Genomic DNA, 21758 nt, shown 5'->3' with positions numbered 1-21758 from the left:
CGGATCCCAGCTGGACGAATCTCCGACGATTACTATATACACGATTATGGAAGTTGGGCCACGACCCACCCCGTACATCGAATGTTGGCCCGACCTGCATCTCTCACGGTCACCACGTCAGGAACTCAGATTCCATCACGCCAGCCACGTTCGGGCTTTGACCTCCTTTGCTCCTCCGAGGCCACGCGAGAGATCTGGCAGTGGCCCATCTACGTCGATCTATCGATCAATTAGGATTGCATTCGTCGGCGTCGCCGCGATGTTCCGGGGAGGCACCAATCATTCCTACAGCAGGGAGATTATCGGTGAGATGGCGAAACACTAAACTATTAAGCGATCTAACCAAATCACCACACTAATGCGAGTTCTGCGGAGAAATCTTCCAGGCGATGGGCTTCGGCAAGGAGAGTCGAATGGTGGGGTCGATCGACACTAAGCCATCCTCTCTCTGGTTGAGTAGTGGATCCATCATCTTACTACTGTGGTAGAGTACCGTGTGTGCAACTGCCAAAACCACTGTTGCCACGCATCACCGGGCGACTATAGTCTAAATCTATATCTTAAGGTCAACAGTAACTAAGTAATACTTTATGTATTTCAATCTAGTAAGATAGATTTCGCACAGGCCTGGATTAAACTAACTAAACTCTACATAGATCCGAAGCGTTGTTCCTAGATCTCGAACCCGAGCTCTAGGTACTACTTAATATATATCCACACCGTCTTTCGATGCGACTAACTTGAAGCTAATCTCCAACCCGGCGATCTCTGGTTTTAAACCAGTTCAAATGAGTGAAACCGAATTCTGATTTTGCCCAAGACTTTTTACGCAGCCCATGCCAGCGCCACACGCGGACGGATTCCATTTCTCCGTCTCAAGTTTCCACAAGCATTAGCGCGAACACAAAAAGGCCCTGCACGAGTACTATTACCACTTGCACAATGCAGTACCCCTCCTGTAGAGTCAGTCCAAAACTCTGTATCCGTGTAGTGAATTGTTTCTGTTGAATCACTGATACTGTGGATCACAAAGTGAGCATTGGGGTCAATAGAACTTGGAGATTCTGTCGGCGAATAGGGCTTGCCATGGCATCTCTGGCAATTAGGTGTGCGGCCCTGAGGCATAGTCCACTTTGTTTGCACTGTTTCCATGTGGTTAGGCTATAGTTACGCCTTCTTCCTTCCCCCTCACGCGTACCTAGAATTCTGCATATGATAGTGCCAATATAATTACTATTGAAAGGCTGTCGCATATATGCTAATCATGGCGGTCTATGTACATTAAGTGTCTAGAGGTGTGTCTGCGCATACATTGCTTGCTGTTCAGCTGTCCGTTGAGAAATGGGTCATGGGTCTTGGATGAATAAAGAGATTTTGGTAGTGAAAAAGGCTCTAGACCGCACCACAGGTGAATGGACTGTGGACATTGCCAGTGCGATAATTGTTTCTCTGGGAAGATCTGTCAGCACACATCCATCCGACACAGGGAAGGAAACTTACTATATCCTGGATACTGGAATAAAGGCCGCCGACCAACACGACGAGACCGAAGATGAACACAAAGAGGTTCACAATGCTGAGGGGAAGGTTTTCCCGCGAGCACCAGCTGCCCTTGCGAAGGAGGAAGAACCACATCACCGGGGGTAGATAGAACGAGAACCCCGATGTGAACAACGCCGACGTGATCGAGAGTAGATCGTCGAAGAATGGAACCGCCTCTGCAATCACCCAGGCCAGGATCGTGAGGACCGTGATGAGAGCCAACCAGGTAATCCAGCCCTTGGTTGTATTAACATAACGGGTCACACTGTTTTCGTAGATACGGCCGTGGATCAAACGCCCTGCGACAATCGTTCCGATCGCGCCGGAAATGAAGATCACCGGGAGCGCTATGCCAAAGGCAACCTTGCTCACGAGGGAGCCAGCGGAGAGGAGCGCAGGCGATTGGACCTCTTGGCCGACAAAGGCGTAGATGGTCGCTCCGGTGACGGTATAGATTACGATCTGCAGGATACCAAGGGTCCAGATCGATTTGGTGAAGTCCTTCGGGGTGTGCATCTCGTCCATGAAGGAGAACAAGCAGCTGGCGAACGTGTACGCAAACACAATGTTGCTAATGGCAATAAAGGCATCCGAGAAGCTTGGATCACCCTGTGGAAGGGCCGACCAGTCGACCTTGGAGAGTCCCGACTGAGTGCCTTGGATACCGGTGGCTATGATTGTGATGCCAATAGCGGCCACGATCGATACAAAATCAATGTAGCCCAGCCAAGCCATGTCGGCAAAGGATGACGGGATGGATAGTAACAGAAGAATCACGGCAGAAACAATGCTGAAGACCACGGAGCAGACATTGTTGCTATCCGTGATATGGCGCCATGCAATCGTACCCGTTAGGCAATTTGACCCAGTGAGGAAGACAAGCTGCAGGATCAACATGAAGGTGAACAGTTCATTGCCCACACGGCCCATTAAGAGACCACCGGCGTCGCCATAGTGTCGGACGCCAGGAAAGGCGAGTTTCACCTTTCCGATGATCCAGGATGTATAGATGGCAATTAGCCCAATACCCACACAACAGATGACCCCTGCAACCATTCCCAAGGCTGCAAAGGCGGACGGAATTGAGAGCGCTCCCAGACCGATAGCTCGATAATCAGCATGATCGTGAGGCGTTTCCAGCCCAGACGATGGTATTTGGCCTCACCGGCCTCGATGATCTGCTGCTCGCCGTCGTCCAGCGCGTCGGGCAGCACCTTGCTATCTGGAGACCAACCATTGGGTTTGGGGGTGTCCATCTTGCCCACACCACCGCCATTGCCTTGACTGGCGTCTACTATTTCTCTCGGGCAGCTCATAGTGAGGAGAGCTGTTGGGAGCCTGTTCTGAGAGGGAAACGGGGAAGGATGCCACACGTAAATCGTAACATTGGACGTTTAATGAGCAATGATAAATGCAATGTAACCAATCTCTTCACTTTTTTTTGAGTCATTTTTGTTTTTTTTTCAATCTGGGGTACCTGGTCATAGATTACCACTGTTGGTAAGGTTGAAATCGGAGTACATTCCGCATGCGGTCTGCAGGGATTCAATCCAATCCCATTGGCCAGTGCCTGAAAATGGAATGACTCAGCGACACCCATCAGCCAATGACAAAGAATCGGGAAACCGAGTGGTATCCGGATTTCCCTAGTGGTTACTTTCGGAAAATGTCCAAGAAAATTCTGTCGGGGATCGACATGAGGTTATCAACGCGATTCGGCGTTTACAAAGCTTCAATCTTCATGGGTCTATGTTGTGCGGCTCTCCGTAGAGCAGTGCAGTATTCCCTTCCTTGTATTTCAACCACCTGAGCTTGACGGACTCGAATTTACAAACAAATTATTCATATTGCTAGGTTCGCCTTGGCTTACATGGATTGTGTGTATCCGCAGCGCCACAAAAGTCTTACATTATTTTATTAGTTACTTTATGTGACGTTGAAGTTCGGTTCGCGCTCTGATTGGTTAATGCCCTTGCGGCTAAATACTAAGGATTGCGACTAGGGAAAAAATCTTAACCTCGGGCCGGGCCATACTATTTCCCCTGGCCGGAATCCTGCAACAGGGGCGACGAATCGATCAACGTATCCCTGGGATTTAGGAGCACATATGGAGTATGGAGTAAGAATCTCACAAAAAGGATTAAGGTAGTTTTAATGACAGCCCTAAATATCCCATACCCGCACGGGGGAGGGCATAAAATCGCTCACTAGCTTCCAAATCCTTCTCCACATGTGCAAGCTATCGGATTGCACCACAACTTGCGTGTTGTCGTGTGCGACCCTCTGAAAGATCTCCAGTAGAACAGAGTCATCATACCCTCTATCCAAAATATCATCCATCCCCTCGAAGATGAGCATTGTGACTGCGTCAGTCTTCAACCATCCACGTGTAATACACTCCCATATCCGACCAGGTGTCCCTATGACTATATCAGGGACCCGCCCCATCTCCGACCCTTGGAGCTCGGCAATCTTGTCATGGGCATCATGGAACCCTCTAGGACAGCAGTAGACTTTCACCGATGGCATTGCGGACGCCATCATTCGGGCGATACTCTGCACCGTCCATGCTAATTCAAACGTCGGGCTTACAAACAGGGCTTGGCATTGGGTTGGAATGTCAGGCGGAGCAGCTGTATTGATCCGTTGGAGGATGGAGACCACGAGGTACATCCGTTTAAGAGAGAACGGGCCTTGGGCGAGGACATGGTGACCTGTGGGGCTGGATTCAACAGGCTGAACGTATGCATGTCTTGCGTCGGTAGGTCAAGAAGATACCTTGAATAATGGGGTGAACTAGTGGATAATAGTTTGGGAGCTCATCACTAAGACTCCAAAGGCTCATGCCCTGCAGCAGCTCCGGTTTGAGAGCGAGCTCCTGCGCGGTCGCTAAGATACTAAGTTAGACACATGTCTTAATCACACATGGCATCCAAAAAGGGATATGTATACCTTCGAAGCTCTTCCGTGCAGAAGGTGAATGTGACATCTGCTCTGTCGGTTCCCCAATCCAATATCTATATTCTAGTATGGTACAATTCTGCCTCTCCCCGCCAATACTCACCGAGGCAAGAACAATGAATGCGATAGATACCAAAAACCTTCCGACACGTCGTTGGAACTCGATATACGAGAAACCCCATGATGTTTGTCATGTTTGTTGGGATGTCCGAATCGGGCGGTGTTGCATTCAATCCATGGCACCCAGCTCCTCAAGCAGTAATCTCAGCTTAGATGATGGACTGTTGCCTTCTCGGCTTGAGGATATACCAGGTGCTATTCTCATACTCGTCTTTGATGTGTATCGAAAGACAGTCGGACTTACCCCTCGGGAATAACTACGGCAATTTCCTTTCCTGTCAAACCCCGAGATGTCTATAGATGTACTGCGAATGCATATAAACAATGTCAAGTCAGATTGCATGTCCAATCCTCACCCAGCATTCACCAAGAGACAAAGTGAGAAACAAGAACAGAAGCTGAAGCTGAAGCCATGGCCGGACTGAAAGTTCTCATCTGCGGCGCAGGAATTACCGGCAATGCCCTTGCCTTTTGGCTGTCAAATATGGGCCACCATGTCACGGTCATCGAAAGGTATTCGACCTTGCGTGCCACCGGCCTGCAGGTTGACCTCCGGGAACCAGGGATCACAGTCTTGCGACGGATGGGCCTCGAGCAACAATTTCGCGCCAAGTCCATTCGGGAACAGGGTCTGGCAATTGTAGATCATACTGGCAAACGCAAGGCATACTTCGCCGCCAATAGATCCGGGTTGGGCATGCAGAGCTTCACCACTGACTATGAGATTATGCGAGGCGATCTCTGTCGGCTATTATACGACGCCACCAAGGACCGCGCAACGTTTATCTTCGGAACAACGGTCGAGAGCTTCACGCAGCGGGAAAGTCATGTCGACGTACAATTTTCTGACGGCAGCCACGGCCAGTTTGATCTATTGGTGGGTGCCGATGGGCAAGGCTCGCGCACACGCAAGATGATCATCGGATCCGCACCAGACCCGTTTCACCCACTGGGGGTTCACATAGGATATTTCACTGTCCCACGGGAGATTCAACCTGGGGAGGAATACAACGCGGCTGTATATATCGCTCCCGAGCGGCGCTTTATCTTCACCCGGAGACATAGCCCACATTCGGTTCAGGTATACCTCGCGTGCAAAACCGAATCAGATCGACTGGATAAGGCACGCCGAAACATTGAGGAGGAAAAGGATGGCTTGGCGGAGATCTTTCGGGGAGCAGGATGGCAGACAGACCGGATTTTGAAGGAACTTCAGAGCGCGGATGATTTCTACTGCGAGCGTCTGGGAGTGGTCAGAATGGACTCATGGTCTGCCGGCAGAGTCGTCCTAGTCGGAGATGCGGCGTATTGTCCATCAGCGACCACCGGCATGGGAACGACCTCAGGCTTAGTGGGGGCTTATATCCTCGCGGGAGAGATCAGCAACTTTTCTGAAGTGGAGCTCGAGTCAAAGGATCGTCTTCTTCTCGCTCTCAAGGCATATGACGACACGTATCGACCTTTTATGTTCCAAATTCAGAAGGGGATCGAAAAAGGCTCGACATTCTGGGACTACACCCCATCTTCATCATGGGGGATTGCCATGGTACACCTTCTCCTATGGGTAGCTGCTTTCCTACGATTGGATATCGTCAGTCAATGGATCCTCCGTGAGGATGCAAGCTGGGCGTTGCCGGAGTACAATCGCATGGATCAGATTTAGTCTTGCGTTGCAGGTTCGGGTCTCTTCTAATGTTGCTTCTTTTTTTCGAAGCAAAGTGCAACTTTCTGTTTTATTTCTAACCTTGCAGCACATTAGTGTATACAGTCTTTAGTTGCTTTACCCAGATAGTGGGGATAACAATGCTCTAAGGATTTCGTCAACTCATCGTAATATATAGCGAGGAATCAAATTGCAGATTATAGCTATTCAACTTGTGAAAAAGATCCTTACAGTCCCAGTTCGGCTTCTTTCCAGTCAATTTCCTCCTCCCCTCCATTTCACTTTAAAAAGGAATTCCTTGTACACCTAGCCTTAAGATAACAACTCAAGTACCTCCTATCACAGTTTGACCTTGTAGGTCTTTCAGCTTTGCTCGTGCGCCTCTCCAGTTATCTGTCAGATCTTCTATGGCATCTTCAAGTGTTCTCTTCTCTTCAAAGCCAGGGCTCAATGTGCTGTCGTTGTCTTTGCACAAGGTCTCAATGCAGGTATCAAAAGCCCTCCTAAGGATGCGTGCGTCCCATCTGTCCCGACGGATGATAGTATAGTCGTTTTCATCATTATAGTCCACCGGTACGGGCGGCTCCTCCTCAGTCACTGGGTCCACATCGAGAAACATCTTGGGGTAGTAGAAGGCTGCCCACTGAGGGAGCACGCAGGTCATTTCCCAATCAATGACAGCAACAATGTCATGGCTGATTGGATCCAGGATGACATTGTTTTGATTGAGATCGTGATGATAGAGTGTATGGCCTGTGTCGCGGTCCGTCGGGGGAAAGAAACGTGTAATCAAATCCTGGGCTGACTCGCATACTTCTAGCATCTCGGGTGCCTCCTCCAGGAGATCCTCGTCACAGTCCGAGTCAATGTCGCTAGCATCAGATTGTGCGATCTCAACCCCACTCTTGATCCAAGCGGTCTGCATTTGCACCTTTGCGGTTAGATACTGGTGAGAACTGGCGAATGGCCCACGGTGGGAATGGATATAGAGTCGTCGTTTGAAGAAGAAGAATGGCAAAACCATCGGCCCGACTTCTACCCCTTTTCCGAGATAATCGGACATGAGCTTGATCTGGCCAGTGTCTTCAGTAGTGCCGCTTCTTGAAGAACGGGCGTTCGTGCCCTCGAAAAAAAGACTCCCGACGTTGTCAAAGGGTACAGCTCGTAGCTCAGCGGCGTATGCTGCTAATTGTTTGGAGATTTGGACTTTCGTTTCCATAGATATTGCACGCCACCTTTGCTCGAGTGGGACACCTTCCACCTTCTTCAAGAGAATCCATTCATAACCGAGGGCATTCTCTGATGTCGAGCTCCATGCCACGACTTCAGGCACCGGAATGCTAGTCTTTTGGCGTAGGAAAGCCAGGGTAGCAACTTCACTCTCTGTTTTGAAGAAGGGGTCGACTGGAAGGGTGACGCGAAAAAGGAATTTCTGCTTTTGATTTGGGACCACAATCTCATAATTCTTGTTGAATGACCCTTGGGCAAAGAAGGTCACATCCTCCACTTGCAGACGCTTGGACAATACTTCCGAGGCAATCGAGAGAATAGTGGAGACTGCTGGTTCCGAGGGCCAAACTGGCGAGGATCCGGCGAAGGTTGTGTGCCATTCTAGACACGGTTTAGAGAGATGCGAAAACGCCATTTTCCTTTAGATCAGAACTGATATATCGCACAGTCCACGTCTGTGGAAGACAAAGAGTTGCAGAAGGATGTTCGCATGCGGCGAACATGCTGAATGAGTCAGATCTTAGTCATCATGTTACTCAGATCGGTAACTAGTAGTCAAAGAGGCTGTAAGAGTCTTTACATGGATTGCTTAGAGTAATCAATTAGTTTACCGATCTAGCATGGGGTAAGGATGTACCTGGCTCCAACTGTGTTTGTTACGGATTTACGCCAGGGTAACTACAATGCTAATTGATACCTTAGTGTTCGCTTGGCTAGTAGTATGTACTAGTAGTGTACTCCGTCTATACTTGACACAACACCTGGATAGGTAACGAGTGCAAGCTGAGAAAGAAGGAAAATAACGATAACAAAAGGACATGTCGAAGTAGAACTAAAAGTTGAAGGGGCACCTTCTATAATGCGATACGTTCCATGAAATAGTTAGAACATACACATTATTTCATGGTAGTTGGATGCACTCTGTGCATCTTTGCGAAGTGCGCTCTTTACTTCAGATTCCACACGCCACCCACGACGCCTTGAAGTTCCTTGCCACCGTTTTCATAACTCTCAATAAGGCCTTGCTTGATTTGAGCCCACGTGGCAGTGGCGTTCGCGTCCACTCGGGCAATTATCTCATTTGGCTTCCTCGAAGTCGTAATGCTGCTCCTCTGGCTTCCGGTCTTCTGAACCGCGAGGCGATGAATGAACTGGCCCTCGGCAGTATTGCGCTGATTTTAACATTACCTCTATGCCTCTCACACCAATCACCCGATTCCAAACCCTACTAACAGGGGCGGCGAACTTACTCCTTGATAGTCCAGACGAATATGCTCGCCTGTATCGTTGTATAAAGTCCATTCATGATCAGGGAAATCGGCTGGATTGATTGTGAATGTCTCCAGCCAATTTTTGAAGTGCCTTTTGCCCATGGTGGCCGCGGGTGAATTTAGCTGTAGCACAAGCTTGAAGTGAGAGTGAGATTTTGATGTGTCTGAAGCCTTGGGGCGGGTTTAATATAGACAATCACCCAAATGTAAGCCCCTCCTCCCTGTAAGACAATTTGCTTTTGCCCACTGACACTACGAGGCCAATAGTATTTAAGTGTTGGCAACCTGGTCTTGGAGGCACGCGTATACTGTGTCGTTCATCACATCGTAGCCGTTGATGGACCTGTCGTCGAGGTCCATGCCCCGACAGCCACTATCTTGTAGTCAGATCTGTTACCCAATAAACGCAAGCAGGGTAGCCAGGTATTATAGGTTCAGGTGCATTCCAACAAGGCTGTGCAAGTATGACAAGTGAGGGGAAGGTGGAGAAGGCAGTTCTGCGGATGAAGATACCATAAAGCACCCTTGTTCTAGGCCGGTGATCCCTTTCCAGATCGGGGTTCCTATGCATGCGACAGCTCCATCCAGCAGAGAGGAGATGTCACCAGTGGGCATTGAGAGGGAAAAAAGAAAAAGCAAAAATACACAAAACTTGGGTATGGTATCCGCTCATCTGCAGGGTTATTGCCCACTCGGGTGCTTTGACCTCGATTGAACCAGACAGGGTCTAGCATGCTTCATTCGCCCGTATGCCAGACTATAATCTGACCTAAGCCAATTTCACCCCGCCAGTCAGCAAAAGCATGATATTTTAATGTAGCAGCTACTGTTTACTCTACGAAAAGGGTATCTTCACTACAGTAGGGAGTGTTTGATCCTCACTAGACTCTTAGTTGAGGCTACGTAGCATACATACCACCTTCAAGAGGGATGTATGTACTTCGGAGAAGCATGGGGCCTTCAAGCCCCAACTGCCTACAATTTTCTGACATCCCTATAGACACCTATTGATAAGGTATCCTACTAGGTGAATGAAAATTCAACGAGAATCGCATCCAAACCGCTTGGGCTCCGTCTTTGCTTTGTTTTCACACATAGAGCATGCATTAAGCAGATTGCTAGCCAGGCAAGCCTGAGGCAAGGTCTTGATTTAACGTTGATTTTCATTGGAGCCTTAATCCTTAGAATTCTTCTGGGCTTCATTGCATCATGTATCCTCTATTGAAATTATACCGCCCGATGAGACACTGCGCTGAAATGTGATTCTCACAGGGTACTAAACTCAACTGAGCAACATTTGGAGACCATCAATCATTTCCCTGGCACTGTTAGATTTAGTGCTGTCTTTTGTCTGACTTCCACAGCGGTGACCACCTAACAGAAGTTCAATATGCGACATGCAGCTACCCAGGGCGACTGTCTTTCGTGTCGGCACGACAGTCATACTAGGGCAATCTAAGGTCAGCAACGCAACCACTTCCTGAATACGCCCGACTATTATGTCTCGGTACGTCTGGTAAATCACATTGATTAGTATAGACAAACACAATAACAAAAGTGACTTACTTCAGCGGCAGACAAATTACCCGCAGCGATGCTCTGCTGCAGCGCAGGAAATGCGCTAGATTGAAAGTAATACGGTACTCGGGGGATAATCAGATGATGACTGGATCCCGGTTGAGGGTGAGGGTCGGCAAACAGCCGCTCGATCTCGATGTACTTGTGGTTTACTTCTCCAGCCTTGCAGAGAAGCTCGGGCTCATCTGGATGAGCTGATATCTGGCTACCCAGATAGTCGGCATACGCATCAAATGCCAAGGTCGCTTGATTCAAATCACGAATGGCTCTCTCCATAGAGGAGAGATCGAGGCCTGGCAGATTCACTGATTTCAGAGAGCCTTGCAGGAGAACGGCGTATTCGTTGACCGTCACAGGGATTAACACGTCGCTGGCAAGAGCAAAGACCGCAAGGGACCATATCTTCGTTGTAGTTAGGTGATAATCACGGTTCGGATCCCCATAACGATCCATCCACTCGTCCGTATCGTAGAGAGAATGATATGGAAATGGAGTATCCCCTTCCCCTGCTGAGAATCCAAAGTCCACGCTTGACAAAAGAGCTGTTCCCAGCAGGATTGACCCGTCTCCACCCGTTCCTAATGACACTTCTCCGCCCCACACGTCGAGCATAGTTTGGTTCTTAGCTTTTGTGTTGGGAGCCAATACCAAGCCAGCACCATAACGCATTGCCCGCCCAAGAAGAGGGCTTCCTTGTACATGGAACTTGCTACCTGCACCAGCAGAAACAACATCCAGGTATGCGAAAGCACTGTCGTTCAGCCACTGGTTCTGTTCCCACCAATCTTTTGTACCCGGCAAACTGAACTCGAGTCCCTCGAAGCTGGCTATCATGATTGTTCTAGAAGGCTGCCACCCTTGGGTCAACGCTGTGCCAAAGCTCCTGGCTACTTCATTCAGGGCGGAAGATCCACTAGAGCCATCACCAGCCCCGGGGCCCCAGGAATCGCGATGGGTTCCCAACATAATAACCTCATCTGGGAATGTGCTGCCTGGAATGGTGCCGATGACATGGTGCACGTGCCCATCGGAAAAGTTCGGTTTGTTACATATATTCAGCACGATGTTACTAGGGGACGGACCGACATTATATTGAACGTTTTTATAACCCAGTCCCCCGCCTTGCCATCGCTCACCAAACTCTGTGGCAGAAGGGCCATAGCCGTTCAAAGCCCGAAGAATTGGAATGGCATCAGCAAATGATATGGGCATGGCCGGCACGATTGATGTGGAGCCTGATTACGCTACCGAATTAGTTGTTTGAGCCATCCATTAGGTAGGCGAGTTAGAAAAGAACCCACGTGCCTTCAAAGGTGATGACCCCACGTTCGATCATGCTCGATGGACGAGCTGGACCTTCCGGAAACGCCGCATATCCATTGGCTTCAGTGATATCACCGTCCAGCTGGGGATCAGTGTACACAATCAATCCAGCGAGACCATACTCTTCTGCGGCCTTCATCTGCTCTTGGCGATGGACTCCCATATGAAGTTGTCGCAGAAGAGACGACCCAAAAACGGTCTTGACGACTGCAATCCTACCCCGGACGGTGACATGCGCCTTGATCAGATCGTCATAGTCCTCACGTAATCCAAAGTTGGCAAAAATATATTGCGCTGTGACATTGCCAACACCTGCCCATGCGAAAAAGCTCGGGATGAATGGTTTCAAGCCCTGGCCTGCACCCGGTGCAGTATCCTCGATTTGACGCGCCTCTAGAACTAAGTGATCCTTGCGACTGAGATCCAGTAATGCAACACGATGGTCGCCGGGATACGTCAGGTTCACTTCGTGAGTAGTGAGGTTTGTCTCGATGCCAAATCCCTCCCACAAGTCTTTCGTCCACTGACCCTGTTCAAGCCCTTGGCCAGGAAGATGTGATGCGTTTGTGTAGTAATGAGACCACTCCCGTATTTTCTCTGCCCGAGGAACGCTAAGCAGAAGATCCTGCACTGCGTCGTGGGAAAGCGCCAATATCGGCGAGAGCGAGCAGAGCAGGGTAGCTAGGTATTTGAGGGGCTTACTGGAGGTCATACTTGGTCGGTACCTACGAAGCTGTAGAGTATGGGTCTCTAGCAAGGAGCTACGATAATGTACTCATAGGAAGGACTCAGACAAGTTATAGCAAGGGATGATTGTCTTTGAGGCGGAATATCGGTGAGTCCTCTGGACGATGCATGGCATGCCGTTGAAGGGAGGAATCCTTGTTTGCTGCCGCCAAGACAAACCCCCTGCATGAATGTGTTTTGCGGAGGACCGAGAAGATGTGTTATCGACACCATATCAAGCTAGGGTTAGCTATGTATACCTGATGGCTCCCTCCGTATTGATTTGTGGCGAATCTCTCGATATGACCAAACAAGAATGTCCCAAGATGGACAAGCGTGAGCTTAGTCATACAAAGAAATCTCGTAAGAAGCCGAGGCATCTTAATTGGTTCTTATCATATAAAATTCGAGCCGCCTCGGGCTCTTAATCTCGACGGAGTACTCCGTCAACCTCGCCTAGTTAGAAGGTGTGGACAATTCTCTATCCCTTTCTTACTGACAAACTAAACTTGACAAGCATGGTTGAATCGGAAGAGAACCGAAGGGCATCCTGTCACCTGCAAGTACGTCTACGCCTGTTCTGCGCCGCGCCCGAGTCGCTTGTAGGGCCTGTAATGCCAGGCGAGTGAAATGTGATGCGGCTGATGGGCAGCCCTGCTGGCATTGTCGCACTCGGCAAACGCCGTGCGAATTGATTGAATCGAGGCGAGGCAAGTATGTTGGTCTTGGATTCTACGGACTAGTAGCTAGGATTCCCAGTCAAAGTTACCAACACTGCTAGGTACACTCGGCGGCACACCCGAGCTCGAGATGGGAATCGCTCTGCACGGCCACAGGAAATCAAGGATCCATCTGCCGGTAAGCGGTCCCAGATGACGGTAGCAGTGGACAGACCCATCGATTCGGGCCAGACGGGTACGATCCACAGAACAACCGAAGGAGGAAGAAACGATCGGGGCAATGGCGTTGAGATACCCGGTGTGGGAATAGCCGGCATTAATGCTAGAGACCGATCCCAGAACGGCCAAGAACAGTCGCCTCCTCATTTACAACCGCCAGGCGAGCCTACGAGTTTATCGTACGTCGTCGAGGTGGTCTATAGTCCCAATGACGGTTCCACCGAGCCCTTGAAAGTGCATTACCCGATCCCGGCTTCTATTGCAGACCGACCAGATACAAACCATGCACCACGTCTTGAAGAACCGGTCTCCTTGCAGGAGGCTTTCATCATGCCACCCCGCAATGTGGCTGACCAGCTAATCCAAGCATTTTTCTGCAAGCTCCACCCGGCATTTCCAGTGTTTGATCGACAAAGGTTCACACGGTTGTACCATCAGGGCCAAGCCTCTCCACTTGTTCTGCAGACTATTTTCTTCTTGGGATTCACGGTTGGCAGTGAAGAGCTAGTTCACACGGCTGGCTATAGTGAGCGAGCCACGGCCAGGAAAACACACTACCTTCGGGCAAAGGCATTATACGATGCTGACTACGAGAATGATCGAATGAATCTTGTGGCTGTCCTTCTCCTCTTTGGATTTTGGTGGGCTGGCCCTGAGGACCAGAAGGACCCTTGTCATTGGATTGGATGCGCGATAGCTCTCGCTCAATCGTTAGGAATGCACCGGTATGTTCAGTCATCTCCCTGGCAAGAATCTAGGCTGACACTATCTTAGCACGTCGCAGTCTGCGATGAGCCAACCCATGAGGTCTTTGAGGAAGCGGATTTGGTGGGCTATATATGTATCTCACCACCAGTTGCCCTTTTTTTGGACCAGGCTAACCCAGCTAGACGCGTGACCGACATATCTCCGCGGCCTTCGGCCGACCCTGTCGCATACGGGATGAGGACTGTGATATTGAAGCCCTCGATGAGGATGACTTCAAGTTTGACGATGACTATGACCAGACACTCATCCCCGTCCAAACGAGTTTTCATATCGCTTATACCCTTGAAATGACAAAATTAGCTACAATACGTTAGTCGTCACCGACCCACTGGCCTCGACCCCTCAGAAAGCTTACGATACCTATCTAGTTAGCGATATCCTTATTGGCGAGTTCAGCCCTCGTCATGCTGCGCTGGACAAATATGATACAGAAAGGCTGGCCGGAAGACTTGCCCAGTGGGAATCCCAGTTGCCGGATCAGCTCCGAAAGACGACTCCGGATGGATCATTGGGTGCACCTTTCTGGGCGTCCATGATACATTTCAGCTATCAGTACGTGTGCAACCCTCCTCCATCTGTCAAACATACACTAATCAAATATAGAAATTGCCTCATCCTTCTGTTTCGACCCAAGGCTATCGAAAATCTGTCTCCAGCAGAAGCCGAATGTGATGTCCGAGGGCGCATGGCTGCTGACACCATCACCCGTCTTGCAGAGGACCTTTTAGGTGCCGGGATGATTAAAGAAGGGCTAGTCCACCTGTAAGATTATGGCCATTCCTGTGCTGTAAGAAGGATCCTTCCTCCTAATACATTACATAGCGTCCCAGCTCTGTTCTCTGCGCTCTCCGTCCACACCATCGTCATCTGCCGGAAGGACCCCATACGCCGTCAACTGGCCGAGAACAAGTCGCGACAATGTCTACTAGCATTGAGCGAGCTGGCCAGCAGTTGGCCTGTCAAGATCTGGATTGCTAAGGCATTTGTAAACCTGTTGCGAAGGCTGACAGTGCAGGGCTCTGCCTCGATAATCAATGTGTCTTCCAGCATTGCGAACAATCGTAGCAACGTAGCGCTCTCGGCTCGTTCGAATTCATCGGGGCTATACCAAGCTCATAGTCCTAAACAAGCTATATTGGAGAGCTCCAACAGAAATGAGCTGATGAACCAGACTAGCTACATTCACGGACCACAGCTTCGAGATCTTTATCCATCTGGGAATTTGCCACAAGGAGCTGATCACATTGTGTATAGTTCCTTCTGGGCAAGTTACCTTGACAATACGTTCGACATGGACCTACTTCTACATAACAGTTTAGGGCCAACGCTAGCTGGGCCATTAGACGGTTTGGATGCGGCGGAGGGTGCAAATTCTCTACAATTTTAGAGTACGATTCTTTCACCATTTGTTCGCATGTATTTTATGTAAATCATATATTACACATGGAATTCAAAATCTTATGGTGCTCTGAGGGCAGGGTGACCACCTATTCTCCTACTTGTAGCGGATGTGAGGAGGTGTGATGGAAACGAACCACGTTCTCTAGCAACGTTCTAGAATGGTATAACGTTGGCTAACGTAATATTAGTAGACCGGGGCCTCGTTATATCCCTTTGGCTCGACATTGCCCTATCAAGCAGGTATATCCTCCCGATACTGTGCACCCAGGGCACAGGAGAGTCTCCGGAGGTGTTTAACCTTCAACCATATGCAACAGCTTCTACAACGCCAAGCATTTCTGTGAGTAGAAGGTTCATTCCACAGCCACTCTTGGTACTTCTGTCGTCGCGCAACGGGATGGACTCTTTAACTGGCATTGCGCCGCTCTGCACTGCGTCCACTGCCTCCCTCCTCAATATGACCACACATAGGTGAAGGACAACTAGATGCCGACAAAAGCCGAAGTCGGTACCTCATTTAGCGAATCTGCTCTTGGCTCTCAGCGCCTTTCCGTATTTAAAAAATAGCCACGGGAACGGCATCATGACAACTGTCAGAAATGCCAAAAGACTAGTTGCCCACTGATAGCCGAGCTTGTCGTACATTTGGTTACCAAATAAGGGAAATGCAGCTATTCAAACTATCGTCAGCAAATGAGGACAATAGACTTTCGCTGGCGAGGCCTGGTTGCGACTGAGACCTACCGGCAAATATGCACCTAGCGAACCCATTAGCGGCCAACGCGGATGCCGCGTATTGTGGGTAGGCGTCGACCTATGTTCACCGTGAGCATTTCGTGTCTTCTGGATCCCCAAGGAAGGAATGGGGTGGGAGCGTATGAACATACAAGAAATGTAAAGATGCCAGTGAATTCCAGCAACAACCTGCTCCGTTATATTAGGTTAGCGCAAAACCATGTAAAAGAATTGCGCAATCTCTCCCCCGAATCGGCAGACATGATAGACACATGCCACCAATTAGGGAACAGGCGCAAGGTGAGAGATTGGGGCCTGCCAGGTACTTACCCTGCTCCAAAGACAGCCGATCCGATGATGGGTACTATCCAATGAATACTCGCATAGGTAGTCCAACCGAACCAAAAAAGTCCAATAGGTATAAGAATGCCACCGAGAATAGCTGGAGGAAGTCGGTATTCCGGCTCACTGCATCCAGGTTCTTTGGCATTGTTGTTCATCAGACGTCCCCGAATGTTGGACCAGACCGGGGTCATCGCGGCAGCGAGAGCCATCCCAACGATCATTCCCACAAACGTCAGTCCGCCCTGCCAAAGGTTCATGTCATATGTTGTGCGGAATACCCTGGGAAAGGTGCCGAAGAATAAGTAGAGAATGCCTAATAAGATGGCCGAGTAGATGTCCAAACAGAGGCACATGGGTTCTAGGAAGAGAAGCTGGAATGGTCGCAGAAGTGAGACTGCGATGATCTGTCCCCATGTCTTGGTGTCATTCTCCATCGGTGCTCTATAATTATCGTTTCCGGTTTCTTGGCGAAGTGCTCTCGCCTTAGCACGTAGTAGGATGGGGTGGTATGTCTCTGGTACGAAGAATATCATGCAGACGAGCAGCACAGCGGACCAAATAATCATGATATAATAGGTCCACCTCCAATCTAAGTATGAGTTGATGAAGCCCCCCAGCACAGGGCCCAAGGATGGTCCAATGAATGGTACGCATGAGACAAGCGCCATCGGTGCTTGAATCTGATTCTGTGAGAATACGTCTCCAGCAGTTCCTCCCGCGACGGAAAGGAAGGTGCCTCCAGTGAAGCCATTGAAGAACCGAGAAACGATAATCGTCTGGACATTCTTCGCCACGGCCGATGGGATTGTCCAAATTAGAAACATCGACCACGCCACCAGATAGATGGGTCTGCGTCCGTAGTGCTCGCTCAGCGGCCCAGTGAGCAGTGGCCCTGTACCAATCCCCAAGACGAAGGACGACAGCCCTACGGTGGAGATCAGCGTGGACGTGTTAAACTCAGGATCCATTTGCGTATATGTAGTTGTGTAGATTGAGCTAGTGCAAGTCCTACATCCACCTGATCAGCTATCATCTTGGCAAACTAACACGGTGAACACCGAGCAATAGAAGAGAGGCCTACACGCATAAGGTTCCGGTACAGACAATCAACACAATCACCCATTTTCTCGCCGACGACATGCTTCGAGGGCACATCGGGTCTTGGTCACTATCGAAAGAGACCTCGAATGGGCCATGGTCCGTTCTTGCAAGGCGTCCCTCCACACGAGCATCGGGGTACTCTCCGCACTTTTCCTGCGAAAAGCGTCCGCTTCCCCAACTGCTCCTAGAATTGGAATGGTTAAATGTAGCGCTTGTGGATGACGTTGGAGGGGATAGATTCGAGCATCCATGTCCTTCTTTCTCGAGAGCCAATATGTGTTGGTCGTTGGCTTCATGGGTGGCGCCAGAAACTCTTGCCTGACCGGCCATCTCCGTTATCGTATCCATATCCAGGGCGTTGGGTATATGGCGAAGATATCATCAGACGATTGATTCCAACTTTTGAGCCTGTTGTTTATGTATTATCCGCCCAGAGTTATGATTTACAAACATTACTTTAATGTCAGGATCATTGGAGGCGACCCAAATTAGAAATAGAAAAACAATGAACGAGTGAGTGATAGAGCCTGATCTCCATATGAAGTACAGAAAGCGAAACAGGTGACGAAGAAGCCTCGGTGTTTCCCAGGAAAATGTGGAGCACAACCGAGATTGTGATAAACACTTTTCTCTCTACTGAAATGCCGAGAAGATCCTACAATTACGTAACAATTCTGATGTCTGTTGCTGCTGTCGACGGGGGTCTACATGAGGTCGCGAGTAACACCAGTCAGCCCTACAGTCCCGGCAAGCCGAGCCTGGAATAGCATCATACTGGTGAATATTTCTTTCTCTTCGTGGACGCGCAGAGTCAATTACCCCGCCAGCTGTTACTACTAAAGGGACATATTTTATGCAACGGATTGTTATGTCCTCCTTACGTAAGGCATAAAAATCTAACTATGAGTTAACGTCATCGGACGAAGTGAGGTATTGGCGGATTCTCGAGGATACCCTATGCTACCCATATCCATAAATCGTGAAGTTGATCCTCTGTAACATTAGGACACTTAGTCAATACTCTCACTGTGCGAGTATTGCGAAAGTTTCGCCCTTATTCTTCCGAGCGCTCGAATACTCTCGCCTAGGTTAACAGTATATGACTTCGCCCCACTTGGCTCCCGGCTAAAAGCATCTCATCTACCGAATACATGGTGGGACCCTTAGGATAAACTGTACAGAAAGATCTCGGATATGTCGTGGGAGGGCGCGCCAAGTCTGGAACATATATGGTCAACTCGGCCGACTGGAGACCATTGAATTTGATAACGCGCCCTGATCCACCTTTAGCTCCGAGTCTCCTAACAAAAGTATTTATGCGAACCTGTGGACAGCGGGGTACTGGATCACTTCAAATTAGCCAGTATGAGCGAATTTCATCGAGAGGAGCATATCGATGCAGCCATATTACAGCATCACTTGTCAAGGCGAGCCGCAGAGAACTTCGAGCACCGAGATGTCTGGGGTCCACGAGAAAAGTCCATGGCCAATCCCTGGTCACCAGAAAACCCCGATGGGACGTAGGTTCATCTGTTGCCAATTGGTCTGCATCTCGTAAGAATATGTTCTGACTGAAAGTGAAGCATCATACTTCGCCTCGCGGAGAATAGCCTTCTGCATGACGAGATGGGGCAGTTGATAAAGGAGCAGGTTGACAATCCCGTCTCATAGTTCTCTAGTTACACTTTCTCATTTCTCGTGGGCATAGATCACTGTCCTTCCCTTGAGTCACCTCACCTATAGCACAGGCCCACGAGGATCACGTCGTCTCCGGCGTGCCGCAGCTGCATTCTTGAATGAGGACTTTCACTCTCGCCAGACCATTACGCAGGACAACATCTTTATCACACCTGGCTTGGCCAGTGCCGTTGACGCCTTGACCTGGGCCATTTGCAACGACGGAGATGGCATTCTCATTCCACAGCCATATTACAATGGATTCGGCTTTGACGTTTTGAACCGAAGTAATGGTCAGGTGATTGGGGTTAAGTACGAAGGCGTCGAGGGATTCTCTGGCTTGGATGATTTGTTCCGTCCTGATGTAAACAAGCGGGCTCTGGAAGTCGCTCTTCGTGAAGCTAAAAAGAACGGTATAGCCATCCGTGCTCTTATAATCTCCAAGTAGGTGACCCCGTACTAAAGAAAAGTAGTAAACTGTCTACTAACAACAACATCTTAAGCCCACACAACCCTCTGGGACGATGCTATGTCTGTACTCCCTCTCGCAAACCTGACTCGTGAACTGTATATCCGCTAACTATTATCCAGCCTCCCGAGACTCTTCTAGAATTCGCCTCTTTCTGTGGTAGAAACCAACTGCATTTCATCTCCGATGAGATCTACGCAAAATCAGTCTTCCCCAATACTGCGATGCCGAGCCCGACGCCGTTCGTGTCTACTCTCTCTCTTGACCTTCGCGATGTCATTGACCCAACCCTGATGCACGTACTTTACGGGGCAAGCAAAGACTTTTGCGCGAACGGATTGCGTCTCGGAGTCGTGTGTACCAATAATGAGGGGTTAATTGGCGCAATGTCTAGCATTAGGTTCGTACTGAAAGCTGTACCTTTTCCTGGAGGCTATTCCTGATGCGTGATGGGTATAGTATGTTCTCTTGGTCACCGCATGTCCTTCAGGACGTCTGGGCAGCCATGCTAGAGGACAGACAAAGACTGGAAGACTTTATGCTCAGAAAGTGCGAACTCATGGCAGAGAACTATCGTATCGCAACGTCCTTCTTCCGGGAGCATGGGATTAGCTACTACGAGATGTGAGTTCCGTTGTGTGTAATCTTGGGCCTAGGCTAATATCCTCAAGGAATGCTGGGCTCTTCATCTGGGTCGATCTACGACATCTGCTTATACCCAAATCGTTGCGGCAACAGAACGATTATAGCGAACTGAGAATGACTTCTCCTGACGCTAGCATATATAAACAACGTGAGCAGAAGTTTGCAGATATATGCGCTCAGAATGGCCTTATGATTACCCCCGGTAGTGTATATGCGGCGGAGGAGTTTGGGTGGTTCCGGCTTACATTTACGGTGGGGAAGAATGCGTTAGAGGAAGGGCTGAAGCGTCTTGAAAAGTCTTTGAGCGCAGCTGAAACGGATATGCAGTTTTAAATTAGGGCTGTTTGAATTTTAAACTATAACAGGGAAAGGCCGGCAAAGCCGCTGGAAATGTTCGTCACCTGATGGATGTACTAGTAAATGGGATAGTTATTCTGTCACCACGATAACGCCCACATCCAGGGCCAGCTCTCCATGCTATGAATGTCTGCTTCACGGCCAAAACCTCTGATAGCAAATAGACTTAACGCCAACACATTCTTCCGGCATAGGCTCCTCACTTGGGGCTATTTGCCGAAAGATATAGCGTTCCCCTTGGAGTGCGGCCTTGATCCAGTATTTCCGCTCCACCTGCTTCGACTTATCAAACAGTGATACAAGCTTTCCTGCAACGCCGCTCCTCTGAGGTGTAGGCACGATTGTTTCCTGGACAATAAAATAGCATTCTTTGACGAAGAGCTCATTCTTTGGGTGCATTAAATACACAAGGGCCTTGCCCTCGCATGCGCGTAGCTCTCGTAGATACGGCCCCCGAAGTTCGATGACTGCGATGGGCTGGAAACGCCCATCTGGGGTCCACAACTCCATACGTTGCTCACCCATTTTTAAGAGGAAGGAGTAGAACGCGAAGAAATCTGTTCCTGGGTGCATGAACGATAGATCCTTGTTCAGCAGGTCATCTAGTGTCTTGACCATGGAGTCGTCGCATCCCCCTCTGTAATGCCAGTCTGGATAGAAAAACACGTCAATTGTCTCTGCCACGGATTCCGCGTATGACGGAGGATGCAATTCTGTTGTTGTTGGAGTGGGTGGTGGTCCCATCTGCGATTGCTGCTCCATTTTGCCGACAATAAATGGGACCATGAATGGGATAGTAAAAAAGCAGGACGTATCCTAAAGTTAGACGTGGGGGAGAAAAGGTGGACTAGTAAAGGCATGCTTGAGTCCTACATATTAGCTAGAACTCTATTTAAGATGTTGTAACTAAGTCTTATTGTCCCCTATCACAACTCTTTGTTTGTTCA

At 49.3% G+C, this 21758-nt stretch overlaps 9 protein-coding genes across 9 annotated transcripts; 3 read left to right on the top strand and 6 right to left on the bottom strand.

Annotated features, from left to right (window-relative positions):
* Positions 1-1392: 1392 nt before the first annotated feature.
* ANOM_002146 (N amino acid transport system protein) lies at positions 1393-2858 on the bottom strand (the record flags this gene model as incomplete). The annotated part of the gene is made up of 3 exons (XM_015547403.1): positions 1393-1449; positions 1501-2648; positions 2708-2858. The coding sequence occupies 3 exons, from the start codon at positions 2856-2858 to the stop codon at positions 1393-1395; spliced, it is 1356 nt and encodes a 451-aa protein (XP_015410167.1).
* An 847-nt stretch (positions 2859-3705) lies between these two features.
* On the bottom strand, positions 3706-4531 carry ANOM_002145 (uncharacterized protein; the record flags this gene model as incomplete). Its single annotated transcript, XM_015547402.1, has 3 exons — positions 3706-4256; positions 4321-4431; positions 4495-4531. The coding sequence occupies 3 exons, from the start codon at positions 4529-4531 to the stop codon at positions 3706-3708; spliced, it is 699 nt and encodes a 232-aa protein (XP_015410166.1).
* A 504-nt stretch (positions 4532-5035) lies between these two features.
* Positions 5036-6286, top strand: ANOM_002144 (putative monooxygenase; the record flags this gene model as incomplete). The annotated part of the gene is made up of 1 exon (XM_015547401.1): positions 5036-6286. One exon carries the CDS (start codon positions 5036-5038, stop codon positions 6284-6286), a length of 1251 nt encoding a protein of 416 aa, XP_015410165.1.
* A 325-nt stretch (positions 6287-6611) lies between these two features.
* ANOM_002143 (aminoglycoside phosphotransferase family protein) lies at positions 6612-7931 on the bottom strand (the record flags this gene model as incomplete). The annotated part of the gene is made up of 1 exon (XM_015547400.1): positions 6612-7931. The coding sequence occupies one exon, from the start codon at positions 7929-7931 to the stop codon at positions 6612-6614; it is 1320 nt and encodes a 439-aa protein (XP_015410164.1).
* A 2138-nt stretch (positions 7932-10069) lies between these two features.
* Positions 10070-12400, bottom strand: ANOM_002142 (glutamate carboxypeptidase; the record flags this gene model as incomplete). Its single annotated transcript, XM_015547399.1, has 3 exons — positions 10070-10300; positions 10354-11600; positions 11692-12400. The coding sequence occupies 3 exons, from the start codon at positions 12398-12400 to the stop codon at positions 10070-10072; spliced, it is 2187 nt and encodes a 728-aa protein (XP_015410163.1).
* An 886-nt stretch (positions 12401-13286) lies between these two features.
* ANOM_002141 (fungal specific transcription factor domain-containing protein) lies at positions 13287-15468 on the top strand (the record flags this gene model as incomplete). The annotated part of the gene is made up of 6 exons (XM_015547398.1): positions 13287-14038; positions 14088-14154; positions 14204-14390; positions 14450-14633; positions 14685-14843; positions 14904-15468. 6 exons carry the CDS (start codon positions 13287-13289, stop codon positions 15466-15468), a joined length of 1914 nt encoding a protein of 637 aa, XP_015410162.1.
* A 527-nt stretch (positions 15469-15995) lies between these two features.
* On the bottom strand, positions 15996-18011 carry ANOM_002140 (MFS transporter; the record flags this gene model as incomplete). Its single annotated transcript, XM_015547397.1, has 5 exons — positions 15996-16153; positions 16227-16296; positions 16370-16406; positions 16548-17570; positions 17644-18011. 5 exons carry the CDS (start codon positions 18009-18011, stop codon positions 15996-15998), a joined length of 1656 nt encoding a protein of 551 aa, XP_015410161.1.
* Positions 18012-19028: 1017 nt separating this feature from the next.
* ANOM_002139 (uncharacterized protein) lies at positions 19029-20787 on the top strand (the record flags this gene model as incomplete). The annotated part of the gene is made up of 7 exons (XM_015547396.1): positions 19029-19183; positions 19247-19313; positions 19372-19784; positions 19844-19871; positions 19932-20209; positions 20269-20433; positions 20481-20787. The coding sequence occupies 7 exons, from the start codon at positions 19029-19031 to the stop codon at positions 20785-20787; spliced, it is 1413 nt and encodes a 470-aa protein (XP_015410144.1).
* Positions 20788-20946: 159 nt separating this feature from the next.
* Positions 20947-21573, bottom strand: ANOM_002138 (uncharacterized protein; the record flags this gene model as incomplete). The annotated part of the gene is made up of 1 exon (XM_015547395.1): positions 20947-21573. The coding sequence occupies one exon, from the start codon at positions 21571-21573 to the stop codon at positions 20947-20949; it is 627 nt and encodes a 208-aa protein (XP_015410132.1).
* Between the last annotated feature and the right edge of the window lie 185 nt (positions 21574-21758).

Source organism: Aspergillus nomiae (genome assembly GCF_001204775.2).
Source record: "Aspergillus nomiae NRRL 13137 chromosome Unknown contig00035, whole genome shotgun sequence".
NCBI classification, from domain to species: domain Eukaryota; kingdom Fungi; phylum Ascomycota; class Eurotiomycetes; order Eurotiales; family Aspergillaceae; genus Aspergillus; species Aspergillus nomiae.
Note: the sequence above shows the minus strand (reverse complement) of the source record. Positions and strands in the feature narration are given on the sequence as shown.